This window comes from Diceros bicornis, chromosome 33 (assembly GCF_020826845.1).
Source record: "Diceros bicornis minor isolate mBicDic1 chromosome 33, mDicBic1.mat.cur, whole genome shotgun sequence".
In the NCBI taxonomy this organism is placed as follows: domain Eukaryota; kingdom Metazoa; phylum Chordata; class Mammalia; order Perissodactyla; family Rhinocerotidae; genus Diceros; species Diceros bicornis.
In genome coordinates this window covers 23793184-23820552 of record NC_080772.1, presented here as the reverse complement: position 1 = coordinate 23820552, position 27369 = coordinate 23793184, and the positions used below count along the sequence as shown (strand labels likewise).

General features: G+C 39.8%; 1 protein-coding gene across 1 annotated transcript in view; it reads left to right on the top strand.

Moving 5' to 3' along the window:
* TRPA1 (transient receptor potential cation channel subfamily A member 1) overlaps positions 1-27369 on the top strand; it is a 67050-nt gene that overhangs the window by 33964 nt on the left and 5717 nt on the right. The window contains exons 15-25 of the mRNA XM_058528997.1: positions 7272-7438; positions 9629-9722; positions 12696-12755; positions 13288-13386; positions 16378-16448; positions 17003-17165; positions 18077-18166; positions 19971-20140; positions 22036-22165; positions 22860-23042; positions 26414-26482. Coding sequence (XP_058384980.1) covers positions 7272-7438; positions 9629-9722; positions 12696-12755; positions 13288-13386; positions 16378-16448; positions 17003-17165; positions 18077-18166; positions 19971-20140; positions 22036-22165; positions 22860-23042; positions 26414-26482 — 1296 coding nt within the window. The remainder of the gene's footprint in view (positions 1-7271; positions 7439-9628; positions 9723-12695; positions 12756-13287; positions 13387-16377; positions 16449-17002; positions 17166-18076; positions 18167-19970; positions 20141-22035; positions 22166-22859; positions 23043-26413; positions 26483-27369) is intronic.

Sequence of the window (27369 nt, the reverse complement as noted above, 5' to 3'; positions counted from 1 at the left end):
TAATTGCCTTTATTTTTTTAATTTAATTTTTATTTTTTTTAAATTTTTTGTTTATTGCAGTAACATTGGTTTATAACATTGTATAAATTTCAGGTGTACATCATTATACTTCTATTTCTGCACAGATTACATCATGTTCACCACCCAAATACTAATTACAACCCATCACCATACACATGTGCCCAATTATCCCTTTCGCCCTCCTCCCTCCCCACTTCCCCTCTGGTAACCACCAATCCAATCTCTGTCTCTATGTGTTTGTTTATTGTTGTTATTATCTACTACTTAATGAAGGAAATCATACGGTATTTGACCTTCTCCCTCTGACTTATTTCACTTTGCATAATACCCTCAATGTCCATCCATGTTGTCACAAATGGCTGGATTTCATCGTTTCTTATGGCTGAGTAGTATTCCATTGTGTATATATACCACAGCTTCTTTATCCATTCGTCCCTTGATGGGCACTTAGTTTGCTTCCAAGTCTTGGCTATTGTGAATAATGCTGCAATGAACACAGGGGTGCATGATCTTTAGGCATTGGTGTTTTCAAGTTCTTTGGATAAATACCCAGCAGTGGAATAGCTGGATCATATGGTAGTTCTATCCTTGATTTTTTGAGGAATCTCCATAGTGTTTTCCATAGTGGCTGCACCAGTTTGCCCTCCCACCAGCAGTGTATGAAAGTTCCCTTCTCTCCACATCCTCTCCAACACATGTTGTTTCCTGTCTTGTTAATTATAGCCATTCTGATGGGCGTGAGGTGATATCTCATTGTAGTTTTGATTTGCATTTCCCTGATAGTTAATGATTTTGAACATCTTTTCATGTGTCTGTTGGCCGTCTGTATATCTTCTTTGGAGAAATGTCTGCTCAGGTCTTTTGCCCATTTTTTAATTGGGTTGTTAGTTTTTTTGTTGTTGAGATGCATCAGTTCTTTGTATATTTTGGAGATTAAGCCCTTATCAGATGTATGGTTTGCAAATATCTTCTCCCAATTGTTAGGTTGTCTTTTCGTTTTGTTGATGGTTTCCTTTGCTGTGCAGAAGCTTTTTAGTTTGATGTAGTCCCATTTGTTTATTTTTTCTATTGTTTCTCTTGCCCGGTCAGACATGGTGCTTGAAAATATGTTGCTAAGACCGATGTCGAAGAGCTGACTGCCTATGTTTTCTTCTAGAAGTTTCATAGTTTCAGGTCTTACATTCAAGTCTTTAATCCATTTTGAGTTAATTTTTGTGTATGGTGTAAGGTAAGGGTCTACTTTCATTTTTTTGCATGTGGCTGTCCAGCTTTCCCAACACCATTTGTTGAAGAGACTTTCTTTTCTCCATTGTATGTTCTTGGCTCCTTTGTCAAAGATTAGCTGTCCATAGAGGCGTGGGTTTATTTCTGGGCTTTCGATTCTATTCCATTGAATTGTGTGCCTGTTTTTGTGCCAGTACCATGCTGTTTTGGTTACTATACCTTTGTAGTATATTTTGAAATCAGGGAGTGTGATACTTCCAGCTTTGTTCTTTTTTCTCAGGATTCCTATACTTATTCGGGGTCTTTTGTTGTTCCAAATAAATTTTAGGATTCTCTGTTCTATTTCTGTGAAAAATGTTGTTGGAACATTGATAGGGATTGCATTGAATCTATAGATGGCTTTAGGAAGTATGGACATCTTAACTATGTTAATTCTTCCAATCCAAGATCACGGAATATCTTTCCATTTCTTTGTGTCTTCTTCAATTTCTTTCAGCTATGTTTTATAGTTTTCGGTGTACAGATCTTTCACCTCTTTGGTTAAGTTTATTCCTAGGTATTTTATTCTTTTTGTTGCAATTGTAAATGGGATGGTATTCTTAATTTCTCTTTCTGCTACTTCGTTGTTAGTGTATAGAAATGCAACTGACTTTTGTATGTTGATTTTGTATCCTGCAACTTTACCATATTCGTTTATTACTTCTAAAAGTTTTCTGGTGGATTCTTTAGGGTTTTCTATATATAAAATCATGTCATCTGCAAATAGTGACAGTTTCACTTCTTCCTTCCCAATTTGGATCCCTTTTATTTCTTTCTCTTGCCTGATTGCTCTGGCTAGGACTTCCAGTACTATGTTAAATAGGAGTGGTGACAGTGGGCATCCTTTTCTGGTTCCTGTTCTTAGAGGGATAGCTTTCAGTTTTTCACCAATGAGGATGATATTAGCTGTGGGTTTCTCATATATGGTCTTTATTATGTTGAGATACTTTCCTTCTATACCCATTTTATTCAGAGTTTTTATCATAAATGCATGCTGTATCTTGTCAAATGCTTTCTCTGCATCTATTGAGATATGATCATGTGATTTTTATTCTTCATTTTATTAATGTGGTGTATCACGTTGATTGATTTGCGAATGTTAAAGCATCCCTGCATCCCTGGAATAAATCCCACTTGATCATGGTGTATAATCTTTTTAACATATTGTTGTATGCAATTTGCTAGTATTTTGTTGAGGATTTTTGCATCAATGTTCATCAGTGATATTGGCCTGTAGTTTTCTTTTTTTGTGTTGTCCTTGTCTGGTTTTGGTATCAGAGTAATGTTGGCTTCGTAGAATGAGTTAGGGAGCTTCCCCCCTCCTCAATTTTTTGGAAGAGTTTGAGAAGAATAGGTATTAAGCCTTCTTTGAATGTTTGGTAGAATTCACCAGGGAAGCCGTCTGGTCCTGGACTTTTATTTTTGGGGAGGTTTTTGATTACTGTTTTGATCTCCTTACTGGTGATTGGTCTATTCAAATTCTCTACTTCTTCTTGATCCAGTTTTGGAAGGTTGTATGATTCTAAGAATTTATCCATTTCTTCCAGATTGTCGAATTGGTTGGCATATAGCTTTTCACAGTATTCTCTTATAATCTTTTGTATTTCTGAGGTATCTGTTGTAATTTCTACTCTTTCATTTCTGATTTTACTTATTTGTGCCTTCTCTCTTTTTTTCTTGATGAGTCTAGCTAAAGGTTTGTCAATTTTGTTGATCTTTTCAAATAACCAGCTCTTGGTTTTATTAATTTTTTCTATTTTTTTTGGTCTCTATTTCATTTATTTCTGCTCTGATATTTATTATTTCCCTTCTTCTACTGATTTTGGGCTTTGTTTGTTCTTCTTTTTCCAGTTCCTTTAGGTGCATTGTTAGATTGTTTATTTGAGATTTTTCTTGTTTGTTGAGATAGGCCTGTATTGCTATAAACTTCCCTCTTAGAACCGCTTTTGCTGTATCCCATAAATTCTGGCATGTCGTATTTTCATTTTGATTTGTCTCCAGGTATTTTTTGATTTCTTCTTTGATTTCTTCGTTGACCCAGTCGTTGTTCAGTAGCGTTTTGTTTAATCTCCACGTATTTGTGGCTTTTCTGATTTTCTTCCTATAGTTGATTTCTAGTTTCATACCGTTGTGGTCAGAAAAGATGCTTGGTATTATTTCAGTCTTCTTAAATTTATGGAGACTAGTTTTGTGGCCTAATGTGTGATCAATCCTGGAGAATGTTCCATGTGCATTTGAAAAGAACGTGTATTCTTCGGTTTTTGGATGGAATGCTCTGTATATATCTACTAGGTCCATCTGTTCTAGTGTGTCATTTAAGGCCAGTGTTTCCTTATGGATCTGTTTGGATGATCTATCCATTGGTGTAAGTGGAGTGTTGAAGTCCCCTACTATTATTGTGTTACTGTCTATTTCTGTTTTTATGTCTGTTAATAATTGCTTTATATATTTAGGTGCACCTACATTGGGTGCGTAGATATTTACAAGTGTTATATCCTCTTGTTGGATTGTTCCCTTGATCATTATGTAATGCCCTTCTTTGTCTCTTTTTACAGTTTTTGTTTTAAAGCCTATTTTGTCTGATATGAGTACTGCTACCCCAGCTTTCTTTTCATTGCCATTTGCGTGGAGCATCTTTTTCCATCCCTTCACTTTCAGTTTGTGAGTGTCTTTAGGTCTGAAGTGTGTCTCTTGTATGCAGCATATATATGGGTCTTGTTTTTTTATCCAATCAGCCACCCTATGCCTTTTAATTGGAGCATTTAGTCCATTGACGTTTAAAGTAGCTATTGATAAGTATGTACTTACTGCCATTTTCTAACTTTTTTTTTTTCTCAGTGTTTTAGTAGTCCTTCTCCGTTCCTTTCTCCTTCTGTACAGACTTTAGTTTATGGTCTCTTTAGTTTGACCTCTGTCTGAAAGCTCTACTCTTTAACTCCCCTCCTCCCTCCTTTTATGTTTTTGATATCATATCTAACCTCTTTTTTGTGCATTTGTATCCATTACCCTCTTATCATGGAAATAGATAATTTTTCCTATTTGTGGTCTTCTCTTTTCCCCTTAAATCAGTCCCTTTAACATTTCTTGTAGCACTGGTTTCTTGGGCACAAACTCCTTTAATTTTTGCTTGTCTGGAAAATTTTTGATCTCTCCTTCCATTTTGAATGATAACCTTGCTGGGTAGAGTATTCTTGGCTGTAAGTTTTTTCCTTTTAGCACTTTAAATATATCATGCCATTCTCTTCTAGCTTGTAAGGTTTCTGCTGAGAAGTCAGCTGATAGCCTTATGGGGTTTCCTTTGTATGTAACTTGACTTTCTCTTGCGGCTTTTAGGATTCTCTCTTTATCTTTAATTCTGGACATTTTGATTATGATGTGTCTTGGTGTGGGCCTCTTTGGGTTTATCTTGTTTGGGGCTCTCTGTGCTTCCTGTACCTGGATGTCTGTTTCCTTCCTTAGGTTAGGGAAGTTTTCATCTATTATTTCTTGAAATAGATTCTCTGCCCCTTTGTGTCGCTCTTCTCCTTCCGGGACACCTATAACACGGATGTTAGTGCGCTTGATGTTGTCCCAGAGGTCCCTTAGACTGTCCTCACTCTTTTTAATGTTTTTCTCTTTTACCTGTTCAGCTTGGGTAATTTCTTCTAGTCTTTCGTCCAGCTCACAGATCCGTTCTTCTGTATCCTCTACTCTGCTTTTGAGTCCCTCTAGGGAATTTTTCATTTCCAGTATTGTATTCTTCACTTCTGATTGGTTCTTTTTTATATCTTCCATTTCTTTGTTGACATTCTCACTGAGTTCATCTATTCTTTCCCCCACATCAGTGAGCATCCTTAACACTCTTAGTTTGAACTCTCTGTCAGGTAGGTTGCTCATTTCTGTTTCACTTAGTTCCTTTCTGGGGTTTTGTCCTGTTCCCTTACTTGGAATGTATTCCTTTGTCTCCTCATTTTGCCTCTTTCCCTGTGCTTGTGACTATGTATTAGGTAGGTCAGCTACGTCTCCTGCTCTTGGATAGGTGACCTTATGTAAGTGATGGCTTAGGTGGCCTGCAGTGTGCTTCCCTCAGTTCTAAATGTTCCAGGGGTGACCCCTATGTGGGCTACGTGTGTCCTTCTGTTGTGGCCTGATTGCTCTCCCTGTAGGCGCCCAGGGAGGCTGAATTATGCTCCTGGCCAGCTGTTGTAATGCTCAACTGCTTGTAGTTGTTGTGGGCCCTTCAGTCTCTTTATCAGGTGTGGGGAGCCCCAGGACAGTTGGCTGCAAGTTCTAATACCACATTTGTGTTGCAGTATTTCTTTTAAGTGAGTAGGCCCCCAGCGTGGCAGGTTGTTAGGCTTAGGGCCTTACAATTGCTGTAAGCCTCCAGCCTTTAGGTCTCTTGTCAGCTCTCTGAGGATTGCAGCTGGGTGGGGCTGGCCTCAGGCACAGGAGCACCCAATTGTTTCAGGCTTTGGAAGGTGGGGCAAACACCCTATGTGGGTCTTTGAGAAGCACAAGTCTTCTGCAGCTGACAAGCCCTGCTCCCCACAGGTCCACACACACAGTCAACACAGTCCTGCTCTGTGTGCGTGCCCCGACCTCCCGAAGCGGACCCAGTCTCTCCACGGCGGGAACCCCACACACTCCACCACCGCCCCACACTCTCCACCTGCTCCTTGTGCACACCCTGCCCCGCTAAAGTTGGCTCAGTTACCAGGCTGCAGAGAATCCAGTCACCAATCTATGCAGGCCCACAAGTTGCCTGAGGGCTTGTTGTTGGGTGGGGCCAGTATCTAGGGTGGGCTGCCTGCCCTGGCTGAGCTGGATTAAATCGGTGCTCTAGTGGGTGGGGCAGACCCTGGGCTAGCAGACCCCAGGGAGAACTCCAAAGGCTTCTGTGTCAGCATCCCCACACCAGGCCACAACAGTGGCAGCCGCCAATGTCCCAGTCCCTGGAGAGGTCTCGCCTCTCACCGAGATGCACTCAGGACCTATTAGGTGAATCTCTTGTCACCAAAGCACTGTGCACCTTTCTTTCTGGTGATTTTAGGATGCTTTCTGAACCGGGTGAGTTTGTGCGTGGGCCCTTTAAGAGCCGGTTTTAGTTTCTTTGTGAACCGAGTTTTCTGGGGGTACTCCCCAATGTTTTAGCAGCAGGCAAAGTCAGATATTATGCCACTCGTCTCGACTGTGCTGGGTCCACAAAATGCCCACAGCGGGGGCGCTCCCCGGCTCAGGGCCCCACTCCTCCAGGGAGGCTGCGGACCTGTGCGCTGCTCCTGGCGGCCGTGAAGCTGGCGGCTTGTGGAGGCGGCGTTTTCCTCTCCGGAAGGAGTCTCTGCCTCTTCCACCTCAGTTGGGATTTTCCGTTGTTGCAGGAGTTCCTCTCATCCAGTTTTCAGTTCTGTCTCAGGGGTAATTTTTCCATGAGTACTTGTAAATTGGCTGTGTCCACGGGAGGAGGTGAGTTCAGAGTCTGCCTACGCCGCCATCTTGACTTCCTCCTGTAATTGCCTTTAAAAATGTCTTTATGTGGCAAAACTAAAGATTGGCAACCATATAGCAGTCTCTGATTTTTTCACTAATTTTAAAAGCCTATGAAAATCCAAAATCTAGAAACCACTGCTCTGCTAGATGATACATTTCCCTGAAGTATTTTCTTCTGTGTTCATTCCAACATCCTGACCCTGAAATCTGGTCCTTTGTCTTTGTGGAATCATCCCACTGCAAAAACAAAGCAAAACAAGCCACTCGGAATTTACATATACACACATAGACCTCCCCAACCGACCCCATACACACACACAAGGTTTTTGAACTATAAACTCATTATTTTGAAACTTGATTCTGAACATCAGTTTTAAATTTTATGTATTTTGGTATTAAATGGTTAGTTTTGTTAATAATTTCTTTTAAGCAGTTCAACAATGAAACACAGCTGTAAAACAGCAGAAGGACGATTAGCCATTGTCACCGGATTTTCCGTCTTCTATTTTCTCTAAAAGAACACTGCGCTTCATTTCGCTGCAAGGGAAGGCCACGCCAAAGCCGTCGCACTTCTTCTGAGCTACGGTGCGGACATCGTCCTGAACAAGCAGCAAGCCTCCTTTCTGCACGTTGCAATTCACAGTAAGAGGAAGGAGGTGGTTCTTACGACCATCAGGAACAAAAGGTATGCCGTCTTCCTGTCTGCTATCATTTAGTGTCCTCTGGCATGAGGCAGGATTTACAACCTGAGAGGAAACAGAAAGAGAAAAAGAATAAGTTTCAGCTGTTAATCAACATTTTTAAAATGTCAGTTGTTTACATAAAATTTTTTTTTTTTTTGGTAAGCAATATTGTCCCCGAGCTAACATCTGTGCCCATCTTCCTTTATTTTGTACGTGGGATGCCGCCATAGCACAGCCTGATGAGTGGTGTGTAGGTCCATGCCTGGGATCCGAACCCGTGAACTGTGGGCCACTGAAGTGGAGCACACAAAGTTAACCTCTGTGCCACTGGGCCGGCCCCTACATAAAATTTTTAATGAACTCTTTGGGTGACAACAGACATGTTGCTTAACCTCCCTGATCTTCAGTTTCCATTTCTAAATCATGGGAGCACAGACAACCTTCCTAGAACTCTCGTAAGACTCACAGGGTTCAGGCATGTGCTGTGTCTGGTACCATGGTCTTTGTCAAGCAAACTCTGCCCTGCCCTGCGTGAACTTGCTTGACACTCTGTTATCAACAGAACCTCCAAAACTGGAAGTTGGTGAAAATATTCTCCGAGGTAAATCCATGTTGTTACTAGCGCCATGCAATGGAATTTCCCTTAGCACGTAATCTTTTGTGGTTGTGGGTTTTTATTTTTTATTTTTTTATTTTTGTTTATTGTGGTAACGTTGGTTTATAACGTATAAATTTCAGGTGTACATCATTATACTTCTATTTCTGCATGGATTACATCATGTTCTCATGTTCACCATTCAAATACTAATTACAATCCATCACTACACACGTGCCTAATCATCCCTTTTGCCCCCCCCTTCCCCTCTGGTAATCACCAATCCAATCTCTGTCTCTATGTGTTTGTTTGTTGTTGTTGTTATCTACTACTTAATAAGTGAGATCATACGGTATTTGACCCTCTGACTTATTTCACTTTGCATAATACCCTCAATGTCCATCCATGTTGTCACAAATGGCTGGATTTCATTGTTTCTTATGGCTGAGTAGTATTCCATTGTGTATATATACCACATCTTCTTTATCCATTCGTCCCTTGATGGGCACTTAGGTTGCTTCCAAGTCTTTGCTATTGTGAATAACGCTGCAATGAACACAGGGGTGCATGTATCTTCATGCATTGGTGTTTTCAAGTTCTTTGGATAAATACCCAGCAGTGGAATAGCTGGATCATATGGTAGTTCTAAATCATGCTCCCATGAGTTTGAATGATGAAGTTGGAGGGTAGTTTGTCCCATATCTTGAACATAAACTTTTCTATCTAATCACAGATAGATGTTCACAAGGACCCAGTATCACCCAGTAGTGGACACAGAGGTGAACAATCTCATATTCAAAGCAGATCAAGCCTTTGTTTTTGAGCATGGACAGTCTCCAGATTTCCCTGCTGATCATTCCTTTGAAACACTAGTCAATGCAAGTATGCAACCAGAACTTTTCTGCTGATTATGCAGATATTCTAGATGGATTTTACCAGTAGGGTTAACAGAAAATTTGTCTGGGTAGTTTTTAGAAGTAGTCTCCTCTTACATAGATAGAATCTTGGAGGTAAATGAGCTCTTCTTTACTTCCTGTTGTAGGAAGTAAAGTTCCTCCTTGGCATCATAAACATCTTCTTATCCCATCCAACTGGATGGCAATGAAGAAAGGGGCAGACTCTGCAATGTTCTGGCTGAACTCATGCTTATTAATGTACTTGACACATGTTATTTTTGTAGTTTAATTCAATACATGATATATGCATGGATTAAATCTTAAGTGTCATGTGCCAGTACTATGTTGCTTTTGTAGGTGAATGTGGATATCCCTACCCAACATGACCACCTCATACTAGTTCATGATTTCAGGAGAGAAAGAAGGTAAAAGCCTTCCTTCTTTAGAAGGCGTTTAGGGAAAGAGAACAGTGATTATAACAGCCATACTGAAATTTGCCTACATTTCTAATTTCCATTAATGGACAAAGACCCTATTAATGGATTAATCATGGTTCACATATTGGTTCCACTGGAACCAATTCAGGTTTCTCCTAAAGATATAATTTGGAATTTCAACTGGTAGTTTTGCTGTTGTGCAGAACAGAAGGATTAAGACTTGTGTTTGTTTTATTATTATTATATATGTATATATTTTTACAGATGGGAAGACTGTTTGAAAGTTTTTAGTCATTATTCTCCAAGCAATAAATGTCCAGTCAGAGAAATGGTAGAATACCTCCCTGAATGCATGAAAGTAAGTTTTCCAAACAAAACTGCTTCTGAGTGTATGCTTGGCATATAATATATAATGTGAGGATTTATTGTTGTAATCACAACCTAAATAATAGTTATTTCCATCTTTAAATAAAATTTCTAGTTTTCCATAGGCTATAAAGGAAGTGACCCAACAGTTATTTAATAAGGACCTACTTCAATTAAAGAATTCTATTAGTTGTTATGTGGAATATAGGAAAAAATGGTCAACAGATTTTTTTATTTAAATAATCCAAGTCTAGAGCAGAGGCTGCTAATGGTGGTTGCTGGCTGAATAGAACCTCTAGATTCGTTTTTTTTGGCATGTGTGTCATTGTTTCAAATTTGCATTAGTTGCTAACATTTAAAACCAGGATGCTTCCCTTAAGGATCCAGATATCTGGCGTCCTGTAACGATGAGAAGATCTGGGGACTGGGCCTACCTTCTCGCAAGGCAGGAATCGCTGGGCGAGGAGCAGCTGCTTCCTTTAGATGGGGCAAGCGCACCCCACCTCTTCCTCTTGTATACTTAGCTCAAATGCCTGGCATTAGTTGACACATACTGTCATGCTTGGGCAATTGCTTTCCTTGTAGTAGAGAGAGAGTTCTCTATATGTGCCTCTATCTCTATCCAAACTGTGAAGATAAAAGCCAGCCCAAGAGAGCCAACATTTCAAGAACACTGGGAACGAGCTCTTAAGGCTGGCACAGTTTAGACGTTTACACTATGTGCCTGGTCCCTGTGGGCCTCTGAATGTGTGATTCTCTGTGCTGGATTAAACATACACCCAGCACGTGTCTGACATCCACCACAAGAGAAACACTGACACACTGTTGAGCACGTGAGTGTTAAAGGATGCAGATGAAAGACCTCTTGGGAAAGTTGAGATTTGAGGATTGGGACAGGCATAGAATAATCAAGAAAAGAGGAATGACTTCGAATGTGATTCATAGGGAAGAGTACATTCAAATACTGGAGGAGGCCGTGAGACATAGTGACACAGGGGACAGAGGTCTAGATTTGGAGCCTGGTGGCCCTGGGATTTACTCCTGGCTCTGCCTTTTGCTGTGCTGCTTTCAAGACATGTTACCTCTCTGAGCTTTCTATTTTCTTTAAAATCTCTAAGACAGTGATGCTGATACTGATCTTGCAAAGTGATTACAAACATTAGAGGTAAACTATATAAAGTGTTCAGGATAGTGCTTGGCCCGTATTATACGTCCTACTATTTTTATACTGCTTGTGTGGTTATTAGTACTACTGCTACTAACACTTACTGTTTTTATGGGTTCAGTAAGCATTTAGTATGTGCTAAGTGCTCAGAGTGCATTTTTTCTTTATAATATCTAGTGGAAATTGGGGCCAGTCCAGTTCATAGATTAGCATTTTAGGTGCATAAATTTCGTCGAAGGGCACATAAATATTCAGGATTGAAACGATCTCAGACTTTCTTATTCAGTAATTCCAATTGTTGAATCAGAGGTAGAGGCAGATTTATATACAATGACGTTTCTTACAGCATTATTGATAATAGTAAAAAAAATATGTTAGAAATATGCACATATGGAAAACATAGAAAAGAATTGAAGAACTAATACCAAAATGTTAATAAGAATTATCACAGTTGTGGGATTATGATCGGTGTTTCTTTTCTTCTTTATGCTACTATATATTTCTAGTTCATTTTCTATGATGACTTTATATTATTTTAGTATTGTGAAGTTTTTTTAAATAGGGGAACTTAAAGGTCTTTAGTTGAGCCTCACATCACACATTTGAATGACTTACATAATTCCTCCCTCTGTACCCAGCCCCCTCCCCAGGCAGCCCGTCCTTTATTTTGCCTATGCTGATTATTACAAAGCTCTCAAACTCTAACAACCAGACCTGCCTCTCTGGTTCTGCCTTGCACAGCCCTACTGACTAGTTTTGTCTTTATTTTTCATGATATCTATTATGACCCTTGGTACCACTGCCTGATCACCAACAGAGACTTCTTGAAATTTTTTAAGTCCCTCTGATGCTTGAGACCAGCCAGGACAGCAGTGCCCTCTGAGTGGGGTCTGGGTTCTTATTTCTCCCCTTCAGGGTACTCTCCAACCCTCTACCTTGCATCCTGCGTGCGGGGGGGGGGGGGCGGGGGGGGTTTGACCAGATGCCCCAGGAGCTCTGGGGCACACTGATGGGATCACCTGGGGCCATGTGTCCAGATTCGGTTCTAGGAGGGCAGCCTGACTGGGCTGTGTTTCTTCCTTGGGATCATGAATTTGTGCCAACACACAGATTTGGAGTGACTCAAATTGTTTGTGTAGACAGGGACCCCTCAAAAATATTTATCTCGACACACTCTAGGGGCAGCTCTAATGACCTCTTAAGTGTTCTTCCCTTTGTTAAGCAACTAGAGAGCCTTCAGCATTTCTCCTTGTAACGTCTGTCCCCTGCTATCCTGTCTACACCACTCTGGATGAATAGTTGTCAGTGTTGCTTCGCAAGCGAGGTCCAGAAGCAAACACAGTACTCCAGGCTCGAGCATTACAGGAGACGGGACCTAGACCAAAGAAAGACCCATTGCTCAACTGAAAGATCTCGTCTGGGGACAGTAAATTATCGCTATAAGATACTGAGCAAAGGAATCCTTAGTGATCTATATATTCTCTACAAGCCCAGAAAGACATCAAATCTTAGGCAAAACTCATGGAATATTTCTTACTCAAATTTTAGTAAATGCAGTTTCATTCTGAAGTGCATGGTAATTTTTTGAATCACTTGGTATTTCTGAGGCACCCAGTAGTAGTTGTAACATTTTATGTTTTAAATTTTGTTCCTGAATGATATGGATTATAGTTTATCTGAGATGGAAAAAGCAAAGGAAGGGGAAGGGAATATCTCAGGTGTTATTTTAGAAATGGGATCAAATCCTATCTCCTATGTAGTCTCCTGCCCAGTATCTTAGCCATTTTTTCTCTCTCAAAGGTACTTTTAGATTGCTGCATAATACCCTCCACTGAAGACAAGTCCTGCCGAGACTACCATGTAAGTTTATTTTATCATAATACTTTGAAGTTTATTTTATTATAATTCTTTAAAAAATATATTAAAAATAATCTTACTAGAGTTCCACAATCTCAAAAGATGGTTATTATTGTCTTCCTTTGTCATATTATTATATTATCTATTTGTGAGAGAATTTTTTCCTTAGATCCTTGGTTCTCCCCAACATTCTAATTGTTCCTTATAAGCATTATTTAGGGTCATTTCTAGCCTTTATATTTTCTTGGGTAATATGCCTGAAGAATGAAGTTCTAAAAAGTCTAAGTGATCTTTTGAGAATTCATCTTTTTCCATGACTATGCGTTATAAAGCAATCGAATAACAGCTTTCTAGGATATTTATTTTTTGAAACAAATACGCAATAACTTCATTTACTTTTCTCCACGTGAAATGACTCAACTTTATTTGAATCACTTAATTTTCAGCAGAATTGTAGACTTGTGTATTTGATTGTCCAGAACTACTTTTGGGTTCTGTACTAGTCTGTAATTTTTAAAAATTATATCTCCTACAGATTGAGTATAATTTCCGATATCTTCAGTGTCCATTAGAATTCACCAAAAAAGTAGCAATTGTACAGGATGTTAAATATGAGCCTCTTTCAACTCTCAACGTAAGTCCAGTGTTTTCATTATCCGGGTCGTTTCTACACAGGTTCCGTAGTGTTTTGGTACAATAGTTCTAGGAAGGGGCCTGAAGAGAATTCCAGGTTTATAGTTTTATGTCTATGCCATGTGGCCCAAACCTTTATTTTTTAGTAAAGAAAGCAGTCATTTTCTACAATTGCTATAATTTGGTCCCATTAAAGTCCTACACTCTTGATTACTTTCGTCCTAATGGTCATGTAAACCTGGACAATAAACCAGTAAACCGTGGACAACACAGGCTGACAGTCAGCACTTGCTCCCCATCTCCGACCACCTAAGTATAGACATACGTACTGAAGGGTTTCCTCCAGTGTAAACCACAGGAAAATGCAGGGGGTGGCATTTTACAGTCATCGCTTGCACGTTCAGCCAACCACTGGGCTCCACAGTCAACTCTGACCTTTCAGAAGTTCTTTGATCCTTCTGGAAGAGTGAACCCAATCTGAATGTAGGCCCTAAATGCACAGTATGGACCCAAATTTTCCGAGAGACTTGCTCTAAACCAGCTCTATTCCGAAGAGTACTTTTATATTTCTAGATGAGGCAATAGAGTCTGTGCAGATGATCCACTGTGGCCTAAAGCAGGGCTATCACATAACCGCAGAGGAAACAGGTAACAGGTGAGAAACATGGCTCCTGGTATAAAAGGATAGCAGCTACTGATTGCCATAAATTGTTGCCATGTGAGAATGGGAGCCCAGGCTTGTATAAATATTGGCAACAAATTAAAATTGTGTGCATGCAAAAGAAAACGTATAGGATGGTTGGATTTGCAGAATGTGGTCTAGGGTGTAGATCTGTGCTCTCTAAAATGGTGACCATTAGCCACATGTGACTACTTAAAATTAATTAAAAATTAAATAAAGTGAAAAATTCATTTCTTCATTTGCAGAGGCCACATTTCAAGTGCTCAGTAGCCTGTGTGGCTCGTGGCTCTCCTATTGAACAGCACAGTTATAGGACATTTCCGTCATTGCAGAAAGTTCTATTGGACAGCACTGGTCTAGAGCAATTAGAAATTTTCATCCACCTTAAATGAATTCATTTCCCTACATGGAAGCCTTTGGTGTAGACCATGGTACCAACCATCACCTAAAGTGAAATCTAGAAGGCCTACTGAGTACTTGGAACGTGAAGGGTGAAGAGTCATGTGAATTTTTACACCCCCGAGGCTGGCGATGGCAACTGACTCTCACGTTTGCTCATGTAAAGCATTTTAGCTCCACTGGAGTGTGTGAGGCTTTGCAGTTGTTATTATAGTTCAGACTCAGTAGCCAAGTGACCTAAAAGTAACTACACTACAGATATACTGAGGAGAAATTTTGTGTATGTATGTGGGTTTTTTCTTTAAATTGTAATTTAAACTTCTATCAGAAAGAGTTTATTTTCTCCACTACCAGAATGAGAACAGGAGGAAATAAAATCTTTGTAGCTTCTAAAAAGAAATAGACTGTATATAATATAGACTCAGTATAATTTGTAAGAAACAGCTGACTTGAATAAGTACACTGTACTCAGTGGGCGACATATCGGCACACAATTGGGTAGTGTCTTTTTTTTGTGTGTGTGAGGAAGATCAGCCCTGAGCTAACATCTGCCAATTCTCCTCTTTTTGCTGAGGAAGACTGGCCCTGGGCTAACATCCGTGCCCATCTTCCTCCACTTCATATGGGACGCCGCCACACGTGGCTTGCCAAGCGGTGCGTCAGTGCGCACCTGGGATACGAACCGGCGAACGCCGGGCCGCCGCAGCTGAGCGCGCGCACTTAACTGCTTGTGCCACCAGGCTGGTCCCGGGTAGTGTCTTAATAACATAGAGAACCTCACCTTAGATCTGAGGAGCTGAGGGGGCTTCTTCTGGAGGGATAGCTGATCTGGTACAGAATATTATTGTGCACCAAAGTCTGAAAGTCTAGATGGACCAGCCCCCCTGAAAAGTTAGAACATTGGACATATGTTCCACTCCTTCCCTCCTCAGGGAGAAGCTGGGTTGGGAGTTTTCTCTTGGTCTCTCTTCTCTGTCCTGGGGGAGGGGCTATGACTAGTAAATGCCATGAATTTTCCTACTGTCTTTGATGTGGTTCTTCTGGGCTACAGGCTCACCTGGGTTGCAGGAGCCTCTTAACCGGTTTCTGGATTTATCACAATGGCAGTTCGTCCGTGTCTTGTTGTTAAGTTGATGTCTCCTGTCTCTGTGGAGGAAGGAGCTTCTGGGGCTTCCTATTCCCCCATCTTGCTGACGTCACTCCCTCTCTGTGTTTTTGAATAATTAAAAATTAATTTTGAAATAAATACTAGTAGTTCCCAATAACTCATGAAACCTTATAATCCACAGGCTAATTTAACTACTATTTCTGGGTGCTCTACTATTTAAAATCCTTCTAGAAAGATAAGCCTGTTTCTTCAAGGAAAGAACAAGGGTATAGCTCTTGCTTATTTATCTTTAATGTCCTTTCCAGTGTAACTCTGTGTAAGATTAAAAAGCTTATGCTGTCTCCACTAGTGAGAAATTGAAATAAAACAAACTGATCAAATACTTGCATCTGTATAAAATGATTGATTCTAGCCTGTGTTTCTTTTTTTTTTTTCCTTTTGGTGAGGAAGATTGTCACTGAGTTAACATCTGTGCCCATCTTCCTCTATTTTGTATGTGGGACGCCTGCAACAGCATGGCTTGATGAGCAGCGTGTAGGTCCATGCCCAGGATCTAAACCCACAAACCCCAGGCCGCCGAAGCAGAGCACAGGAACTTAACCACTATGCCACCAGGCCGGACCCTAGCCTGTGTTTTTTAAAAAAATATATTCTTGATATAATTTTCCATTTTTCAAATATTCTTAAATAAGTGTTACTTTTATAATATCAAAATAAAGTTATAAAACCAGCAAACAAAAACTTAGTTTATTCTTAAAAGTTTAATATAGTTGTCTTTTTATTGCTCTTTCCTTACTTCTCAGGCAATGGTGCAACATAACCGCATAGAGCTTCTCAACCATCCTGTGTGTAAAGAATATTTACTTATGAAATGGTGGGTATTAAGGAGTATTTCTTTTTAATGATGCCCCCATTAAATTTATTAAAAGTCTTCTAAATAATTGTTTTAATGGTATTTTAATGTTTCAGATTTTGTTATTTTAATATTTTACACTTTGAAAAAGAAACGTGTTGATGGCAAATTTGGTATTGAAAACGCATCGATTTATCTTTGACATTAAATGAAATATTTGGGGGGGGGGAGTCGTTATATAAGACATGAAGACGCATTGCTGGGCCCTGCAGTGTGGGGGACAATGAAGTGACAGGTGTGTTCCTGGGAAGAGCACTCAACTTAGAGTCAGAAGGTGTGAACTAAGTCTCTGTTCTTCCAATAATTCACGAGATTTTAAATAAGTAATGATTTGCTTGGAAGTTGAGACTCCTTTTCTGGAAATAAAAAAGGTGAATTCGAAGATCTTAGTTCTAAAGTTCAGTGAATTTACCACATAGATTTCTGAGAGAGATTATAATTACTTTTTCAACGGTTATCTTAAGTAAATATTTTTGGTTGAAATTACTCAATTATGGTTTGCTTATTTTTTGTAGGATGGCCTATGGGTTTAGAGCCCATCTTATGAACCTAGGATCTTACTGTCTTGGTCTCTTGCCTATGACCTTTCTTATTGTCAATATAAAGCCAGGTGTGGCTTTCAATTCAACTGGAATCATCAACGAAACCAGTGATCATTCAGAAATATTAGACACTAAGGTATTTTCAAATTTCAACTTTTAAAATAAAGGATTATCAAAAATGTGTTTTTTTTCTTTGGGATACTAATCCTATAATAAATCTGAATTATCAAGACTTTTATGATTACAAATAGCCTACAGAATTCATATATGGTAGCAATTTCTCCTAAAATTCTTTGTGGAATGACAGAGAATATAAATAAATAGGTCAAGAAGTGAGTTTGTAAACTAATTTAAAATGAATTGACTTGTAGGCAATGCTAGCTTGAATGCTGAAGTATAAAAGTTTAAAATAGTTCTATAAGATAGCAGATTTGTGGCTGCAGGGATTATGGAGAGAGGACAGTGATGCTTAGTAGGTACAGGGTTTCCATTTGGGTTGACGAAAAAGTTATGGAACTAGATAGTGGTGATGGTTGTATAACATTGAGAATGTATTTAATGCCACAGAATTGTACATTATAAAATGCAAATGTATAAGTAAAATATAAAACTTCTAAAGTGGTAAATTTTATGTTATGTGTATTTTACCACAATAAAAAAAATTTTATGTGAGTCTATAGATTCATATTCCTTTAGAATCCTATTGGCAGTTTTTTATTGAGGTAACATTGGTTTATAACATTATATAAACTTGAGGTGTACATCAGTATATTTTGACTTCTGTATACACCACGTAGTGTTCACCACCAAAAGTCTGGTTTCCATTTGTCACTTTTAAACCACTCTTAATAAGGACGTTATGAAATAAGTGTGTGTCATCTTTATATTGACATCACAGTAGTTTTCTCTTTCAGGCAGATATGGACAGTACGTAGAAATGAAGCAAAAGAAAAACAAAATAAATGTTTAATAGTGGAAATTATGAAGAAGTTAAAGTGTTGTTTTATGTCCCTCATAACTGCTTGTCTTACACATTTTTTGTTTCAGAATTCATATTCTATAAGAGTTTGCATGATTTTAGTATTTTTATCAAGTATATTTGGATATTGCAAAGAAGTGGCCCAAATTTTCCAACAGGTACACACACATTTTATATCTCTAAAGTTGCAAATATTTTAATATGCAGAATGTAAATTAATTGCTAAACTATTATTGAAATAATATATGTCAATAAAATCACATATCTTGATGAATGTATAGATTGGAAATATCAAGCATAAGCTTCTCAAAATGTAGAAATCACATGATTTTAGATAAGGTCCATGCATTGGATGGTACTTACTTAATTTAATATATCTGAAGCAGAGATGTTCCAGTTTTACTAGTCCTTATGGGTCTGCCTAGCTACAAATGAATTTGTGAAGGACTTTTCTGTGTTTTCTTTTATCAGTTTAATATTTTGCTAACATAATAGCTAGATTTTGGATTTGATTTTTTTTTTTTTTTTGCTGAGGAATATTAGTCCTGAGCTAACCTCTGTTGCCAATCTTCCTCATTTTTTTGCTTGAGGAAGATTAGCCCTGAACTAACGGTAACATCTGTGCCAGTCTTCCTCTACTATATATGTGGGTTGCTGCCACAGTGTGGCCGACAAGTGGTGTAGGTCTGTGCCCGGGGTCTGAACCTGGGAACCCGGGCTGCCGAAGCAGAATGCACCGAACCCAACCACCACACCATGGGGCCGACACCTGGATTTGATAGTTTTGAATGTAAATGTTTATAAAAGAACTTATTGGCCCAAGACTCCATTTCTATAGGCCTTTCTTTGAATTCCTTTTTTAAGAAATGCTTTTCTTTATTGGATGAAATTTCAAGTTATAATAAAATTTGGGAACTTTTTATAGCATAATTTTTACTTCAGACTCTTTTTTTTAATGAGTGAACCAAGTTCAGATCAGACACAAGAATTATGTAAATTATCTGTGGGCTCTTGCTTTGGTTGATAAATGGCATCGATCTTTTATTTCTCTGTGTGGAGGTTTAAAGTCTTTTATTATTCATTTTTTGGTATGTTTTTTGTGGTTATTTATTATAAGTCATACACCTTTTATACAACACCTTACATCCTGTGAAAATTAATAGAGCCAGATGAATATTTGCATTAAAGAATGTTGATGATGATAATAGTGCTTTGCATTTGTTTGATATGACACATTGCAAGTACTTTTTTGTATATACTTTTCAGTAACTTGTCACCATTCTGAGCGTTAGACTGTATTGTTCCATTGTACCTTAAATGATGTAGGGCATATTATTTACTCTCTTGTCATTATTTTCATTTTCTTAAGATGACAATTGCAGATTATAGTCTAAATTGAACTATCAAGTTATAAGATTTCTCTCTCAGATTTCATCACCACACTTTCTTGCTGATATTTAAACGGTCTGCAGGAAATTTAATGTCCAAAACATGACATCTTTAAGAATAGGAAATGACACTGTATCATTATGGTAATTAAATTTTAGCACGTCTCAAACCTTCTTAGAAGCAGCTTTAGTTCATTTGTATCCTGAGAGATCCGCATGCGTGTCTGTGTATAGGCAGAAAGGAATTAGTAAAGCAACTTGTAGCCCCCCAGGAGTTTCCTTAAGATGGAGTGGACTCTATGAGGAAAGCCCAGAAACTTGTAGGATTTCCTTAGACATCAGACTCCCAAAGTGCCAGGTCAACAGAAGAGGCTGTTGGGCCACTTCCAACACTGATCTGTACTCAGAGCTCTGAGTTCAGTCCAGAATGGCAGGAGCTGGCCCCTTGGTCCTAAACTCCTCTCCAACTACAATGCCAGGAAGATGTTGTTACTGGTTACGTATATATAACCATCCATAAGACGCCAGGTCTCAGTGTCTACATATGGTAATTCTTCATTCTTTTCAACTCTAGAAAAGGAATTACTTCTTGGATCTTTGCAATGTACTTGAATGGATTATCTACACGACAAGCATCATTTTTGTGTCACCCTTGTTCATTGGTATACCAGCTCATGTGCAGTGGCATTGTGGAGCAATTGCTATATACTTCTCTTGGATAAACTTCTTAATGTACCTTCAGAGGTAAAACCAGCTTGAATGATTTCTACGTCCTTTAGGCTTTTTTTTTTTCTTTTTTGGTGAGGAAGATTAGCCCCTGAGCTAAATCTGTTGCCAATCCTCCTCTTTTTGTTGAGGAAGATTGGCCCTGGGCTAACATCCATGTCCATCTTCCTCTACTTTATATTTGGGATGCCTGCCACAGCATGGCTTGATAAGTGGTGTGTAGGTCTGCACCCGGGATCCAAACCTGCAAACCCCGGGCTGCCGAAGCAGAGCACGCAAACTTAACCACTACGCCACTGGACCGGCCCCCTTTAGGCATTTTTAATATCAAAAGAAGAACTGTTACAAGTACCGTAAATGTATAACTGGCTTCTTCCTTCTCTAATTGTTTTAAGCTGTAAAGATGTCTTTTACATACTATTAAGGAAAAGGGGAGGGAGGTTTGGAGTTCAGAGTGTAGACCAGGGTTTCTCAACCTTGGCACTATTGAAATTTGGGACCAGATAATTCTTTGTTGTGGAGTGCTATCCTGTGCATTGTAGAATATTTAGCAGCATCCCTGGCCTCTACCCACTAGATACTAGTAGCAACCTGTCCGCATCGATGATACAACAAAAAATGTCTCCAGATACTGCCAAATATCCTCCTGGTGGCAAAATCACCCCAGGTCAGGAACCGCTGGTCTAGACCAATCTAGATTAAATGTGGGGAGTAAATAGCAATAAAAGTATTGGCTATTCTTCTTTTATCTGTATTATGTGGTAAGCATTTACTTTAGATTAAAACAATCAAAATGAAATGATAGGTATGGAGAATAATAGTGATAGAGAAGAGAAGAAATAAGCCCAAAGAATCTAATTCTAGAAGGGAAAGGGGCTAAACTCCCCTACCTCCCACAATTGCTGATGCTGAGTTAAATACGTTATTTCACATAAGCTTTACAATAACAAGAGGTAAATGTTATTACCTGTGGTGTGTAAAAGAAGCGGAGTCACTGAGTTAAGTAACTTGCCCAAGATCCCAGCTAGTAAGTCAAGACATAGGCAGTTTACCCAAGTCTTTTCAACTTCGGGGACCATATTTTTCCCACGGTATTGTCCGCATTGCTGTGTCACGAGCACAGTGCTGTGGGGTTGAGCCCAGCCCCTTGGAAAGCCCCTTGATATGGCGGCAAGAGCAGTGGCGTGGAGGTCAAGGGGCTTCAAAACAGGTCCAGGCACTGCCGCCACTCCCTTGGTTTTGTCATTATCAGTGACCTTAGAGAGTTACTGGAAATCTCTGGGAACTTAGTTTCTGCAACCTCTGAAGCCCTTTTCAGCTTTAAAGTCTTGTGACTCCTCTTTTAACAAATTGTGTTTGCCAAAGGAAAACTACGAGTTAGTGGCCAGATGACACACCCATTATCTACCCAAACATATCACAGTGTAGGTTGCTGGGGGACGAAAAGGAAACCTCAGGAAGCTGTGAGGAAGGGGAAGGTAAGTCATATGTAGGTGCCCTGTGATAGGAGCCTTTGGGCGTATGAGCTCATTTAATCAGTCTCCACTGGATGCATCGCACAATTCATCTCTAATCCCTTTATCAAGCATGTTGCAGCATTATCTTTGATACTGGGAAGCTATGATTTTTCTCTCCTACTTTGGTTGAAGTATGTCCAGTGGTCAAGTGGTGAAACAGTTAAAGATAAACATTAACAAGAAGGGGAAAAACAGAAGAAACAAAGCAATGGGATGAACAGCTTGAAAATGAGACTTGACTATTCATGAAGTCTCATGGCTCCATTTCAAGAGTAACTAGCCTCAATTATCTCGTCTGAGAAACCTGGTACCTCATACATGATAAACATTGACAGTGAATGAAATACATTTTGACCAGAAAAGTGAATAAATATTTTAATTTTTAAAATTTCCTAGATTTGAAAATTGTGGGATTTTCATCGTTATGTTGGAGGTAATTATGAAGACTTTGTTGAGGTCTACATTCGTATTTATCTTCCTTCTTCTGGCTTTCGGGCTGACTTTTTATGTGCTCCTGGGCATACAGGTGAGGCGGTTGAATCAGCAGTTGATTTTGTTGCTGTGAATATTGGAAATATATATTTATACTTAAATCTTAATGGCCTAGAAAATTAATAATACAACAATATTTTAATATTTTGATATAATAGCAGGAAAACATATAGTCTTTTTTTTTTTGTGAGAAAGATCAGCCCTGAGCTAACATCCATGCCAATCCTCCTCTTTTTGCTGAGGAAGACTGGCCCTGAGCTAACATCTATTGCCAATCCTCCTCCTTTTTCTCCCCCTTTTCTCCCCAAAGCCCCAGTAGATAGTTGTATGTCGTAGTTGCACATCCTGCTAGTTGCTGTATGTGGGATGTCGCCTCAGCATGGCCGGACAAACGGTGCATGGGTGCGCGCCCGGGATCCGAACACAGGCCGCCAGTAGCGCAGCGCGCGCACTTAACCGCTAAGCCACGGGGCCGGTCTTACTAAGTGGCTTTTCCTATTGTCAAAAAGTTTATGTATAATGCATGATTTGTTATATGTGCAGACATGATCTTTTTGATGACTTTACCACCAGTTTATTAGTAGTTCTTGTCACTGTATTTCAGTAGCCATAGTCCTATGACTTTTAAAAAATATTTTAAATATGATTTTTATCATTTTACTCTCCAGGAAGCATTTTTTCATTACCTGCATTTGGCACTTCATTTTCACCTTACTGTCTTTTCTCAGGATGCTTTCAGCTCTCCATTGCTTTCTATAATCCAGACCTTCAGCATGATGCTAGGAGATATCAATTATCGCGATGCCTTCCTAGAACCGTTTTTGAGAAATGAATTGACATATCCAGTTCTGTCTTTTGCACAACTTATTATCTTCACAATGTTTGTCCCAATTGCTCTCATGAATTTACTTGTAAGTAATTTATCCCTATATTTTCTGTTTGTTGATCATTTGGGGCATTTAATAATGATAATTATTCTTAGCCTCCTTAATCTCCCTCCATGAAGGGAAAAAGGGACTGCTATGAAATTCATTCATTTAGCATTTGTTTAGTGCCTGGGGTGTGCCAGGCACGGCATGAAGCACAGGGGATGCAAAGATGCATTCACTTGGCGGATACTTATCAAGGATCTACTAAATGCCAGACGCTGCTCCAGGTGCTGGGAAACAGTGGAAAATGAAACAGACCGATACCCAGTCCTTATATGATTATAAACTAGTCAGGAAGTTAAGTAGTAAACAAAGAAATGTGTAGCATGATGTCATGGGGGTGATAAATGCTATGAAGAACCACAGAGCAGAATAGGAAATAAAGATGAATGGTGTGTGCTGCTTTGAGGTTGGGGTGGGGGTCAAAGGTTAGGCAGAGACCTTCATGGAGCAAAGGATTAAGACCTCATCTCTGCCCTCGAATTTCTCATTGACCAGAGATTCAAGTGGGGAAGAGCATGTCATGCAGAGGGCATCTTTGGCCCTCAGGTGCCACCTCTAAACCAGTCAAAGGCTGGACCCCCTCAGCAGATGTGAATGTACCCTTCCACAGAGAACTTGCTTCAGCCATAAGCGTTTTGGCCAATGCAGGCAGAAGTATCTCCCAGGTCCCTGGAGAGCCCTAGCTGGCATTACAGTGCATATTTTTTCCTTGTTCATTTATGTGTACATGCACATATTCAAGAAACTTTTTCTGAGTCTGACTATGTACCAGGGACTGTGCTAGACAGTGTTTCTGGAAAGAAAAAATTATACAGACTACTTAATTTTTTGATTGACTTACTTGATACAACTCCAGAGTTTAATTTTGGTGACCTAGAAAAATAAAAAGATAGCACTGAGAATAATAAAGAAGGACATAAAGCCCACATTCTTCTCTTAGAATCACTTGTGTTTTGGAAGTTAAGTATCTAGAAGGGAATTTGGCATAGCAGTAGTACAGATTGGTGCCATACTCAAGATCCACATATCCAGGACCCATTGAGCATCTGTACCTGCATGTTCCAGAGAAAAATCAAACCAACAGAGCCAAGACTGACAATGTTCTCTTTCCTTCAAACTCTGCTACTGCCTCACAGTAGCACTTTCATCTGACTCAGACCATTGGAAGATATTCTAGATCCACCCACCCGCTTTTCCTCAGTTCTTCCAAAAAATGTTTGCCTCCTAAACCTACTTCCTGTTGGCATGCCCCTCCTGTTCCTCATCTGTATTGCTGCAGTAGACTGAAGAGCATCTGTCTCCTCTCACTCCTCTAATCTAGTCTAATCCTTCCTGCAAACTGTCACCAGTGATGTCCTGGTAATGAAAAGCTGGGTCCATCAGTGGCTCTTTGAAATTTTTTCTATGACTCTTCAAAAGCTTCAGTCTAGTCTAAACCTGTCAGCATAGCATGCCAGGGTCCTTGTGATCTGGATCTTACTCAGATCTCACCCATCTCCCTACTGTTCCCAGGATTTGCCCAGACATGCACCACTCACATTCACTGGGTGTGCCAGGCTTTCTTTCCTGCTTCCTGGGCTCTGCACGGGCTGTTCTTTGTCCTGGAAAGCCCTCCCACCTTGGGTTAACTCTTTCTAAGCTTTCAACACTCAGTTCAAGCACCCTCTCTCCTGGGCAGACTTCCTTAACCAGTTCCCCTAACCCAAATCGCTCTAGTCTGCATCGGGTGCCCCTTTCTTGTGTTATCATAGTTTTGATGACACAAATCAAAGAAAGATAATAACAAAACCTGCTTCCTAGGTTGTTGTGAGGATGAAATGAGCTAATACAAAGCACTTAAAACAGTGCTTGACACATCATAAGCATTCAGTAAATGTTTGTTGTTGTTAGTGCAGTCAAGTCAATTCTAACTCCTAGCGCCCCTGTGGACAGCAGAGCGGAACCCTGCCTCGTCTTTTTGCGCCATCCTCTCACCTTCCAGTGCTCTATCAGACAATGCTCCGCTGATATCCATAGGGTTTTCATGGCCAGTTGTTTTGGAAACGTGTGGCTGGGTCCTTCCTAGTCTCTAGTCTGGAAGCTGCACTGAAACCTGTCCACCATGGGTGACCCTGCTGGTGTTTGAAATACTGGCGGCATAGCTTTCAGCATCACAGCAACATGCAGCCTCCACAGGACGACAACCGGCAGATGGGTGGTGTGGTTCCCTGACCAGAAAATAAACCCTGGATGTGGTGATGAGAGCATGGAATCTTAACCACTAGACCGCCAGGGCTAGCTTCAATAAGTGTTAGCTACTACTAAATATTAGTAATTGATCCATTCTGTGACTCACAAGCTCTGATGTCTTCAGAGCCCAGGCCAGTATCTTTAGTGCATGAAGCACAGTTATGAGGCAGTTGGTTTTGATGGGGCTGATCTAAAGTAGAGAGAATGCCCATCTCAAGGCTTGCAAATTAAAAAGCAAAAAACATTATCCTGCCAAATAAAACCTACTTGCTGACTATATATGGTTCTCAGTGCTAGTTTGCACACCGTAGAACATACTCTTTCACTGTGGTTTCATTCAGTGGCTGTTTTGTTACCTACTAGGTGCCCTGCTCTAATCTAGCACCGGGCGTACAGTGGTGACCCAGACAGACAGAGCCCTTCTCTCGTGGAGCTGACTTGACTTTGAGCTCCTTGAGAGCCTGCGCTGGCTTTTCCTCTCTGGCTGCAGCATGCAGGGTGATGGCTCAGCATCGACAGGTCCTGAGTGTCTAACAAATAGTGCAAGAGTGAGTGCTTGTTAGCTGATTTAATTTGGATTGAGTGGAGCTGAGCTGATAGCTTCCCGTCACCTAATTCTCTCTAGCCATGGATTTCTAGATTTTTACCAGAGTTGCACTCACCCCTAAAGTATACCTTTTTCTGCCAAACATGTGAGATATAAATTCCTTCATTGCGTTAATTTTTCGCTTTTCCGTGTTGTCAAGTCATTCTTGTTCACCTTAGATGCTAAACTGCTGGGGTCTGCAATCGTGTTGCATGGCTATACCAACAGCATTTGATGTCACATCACCCCTGTCCTCTCCAAAAACAACATATTTTAATTTTAAATTAAAATCAATTCCAAGGTAATTTGGATGTATTAATTTTTCATGATTTCACTTCAGGTTACTGGACCCACCAATGTGGTCATCGTTGTTGCAAAGGTGTATATAGGCTTTGCAGTTTCCGTAAGACGCATAAGCAAAGTCTTTTGAGGCCACCACTAGGCAATTACAGGTCCACTGTAGCCAGAGAGACCTTAATGCATTCTTAGGTGAGCCACTAAACTGGTAGTGATTCAATGCTGTGTTGTACTTCAGATTGGTTTGGCAGTTGGGGACATTGCCGAGGTCCAGAAACATGCGTTGTTGAAGAGGATTGCTATGCAGGTAAGTACTGTATTTATTGAAAACTTATTGAAATTAGCACCACCCTAATTATTCATGTATAAGAAGAGCTGATTTCTGAGAAGAGTTATTTAATACGAGTATTTTCCAGCCCTGAGAAGCAGAATACTGTGCCTGCTGTGCGTGCTCCCTGGTATACCTGCTGTAGTCAGAGAATCAGAATTGATGAAAAAAAATTCCTAGAACAATCCCAGAAGAGAAATTGATAAATTTCCTGGCAACCTGTAGTCAAGCATGTGGCTGGCTCCGGGACCAAGAACATCACAGCTGTGAGGTAGTCTGTCTTGTCACAGCCTAACTGCTCGAAGGAGTTCTTGGTATTCCGGGCACAGAATTACAGGGTCCCCACAGCATGTCTTATATTGAGGTTTTAACTGCATCCATGAGGTTTTGAACCCTTATGACATCCTTCTAACCTTTCTAGATAATTTGGTGTAAAATTTGCTAGAGTCAAAGGTTTCTGGATAGGCCCTTGGCTGTTGAACCATGTGAGATAGTTTCTTGTTATACAACACAAAGCTATTTGTATGCTCTTATTTGCATTGTCTTTAAATTTCAAATTTGAATGAGAATATTTGATACTTTAAAAATATCTGATGACCAGTTGAATATATGCATTTAGAAACTTAGGCCAGTTTAAGAGAAAGAAAAATTCATGCTAAGATGTAACTTCGTCTTTACTCTTCTTCTCACACTACTTTCTTCTCTGTTATTCATTCAGCTATACATTAGCATATATTTGTTTTTAAAAATGCTCCAGTACATGGTATATGCAAAGCACAGTACAACTTAGCATGAGACCTCAGAGGAATTAAAGGGATGTGATCTTTGATTTTAACAAGTAAAATAAGTCTAATTAGGGAGCACAC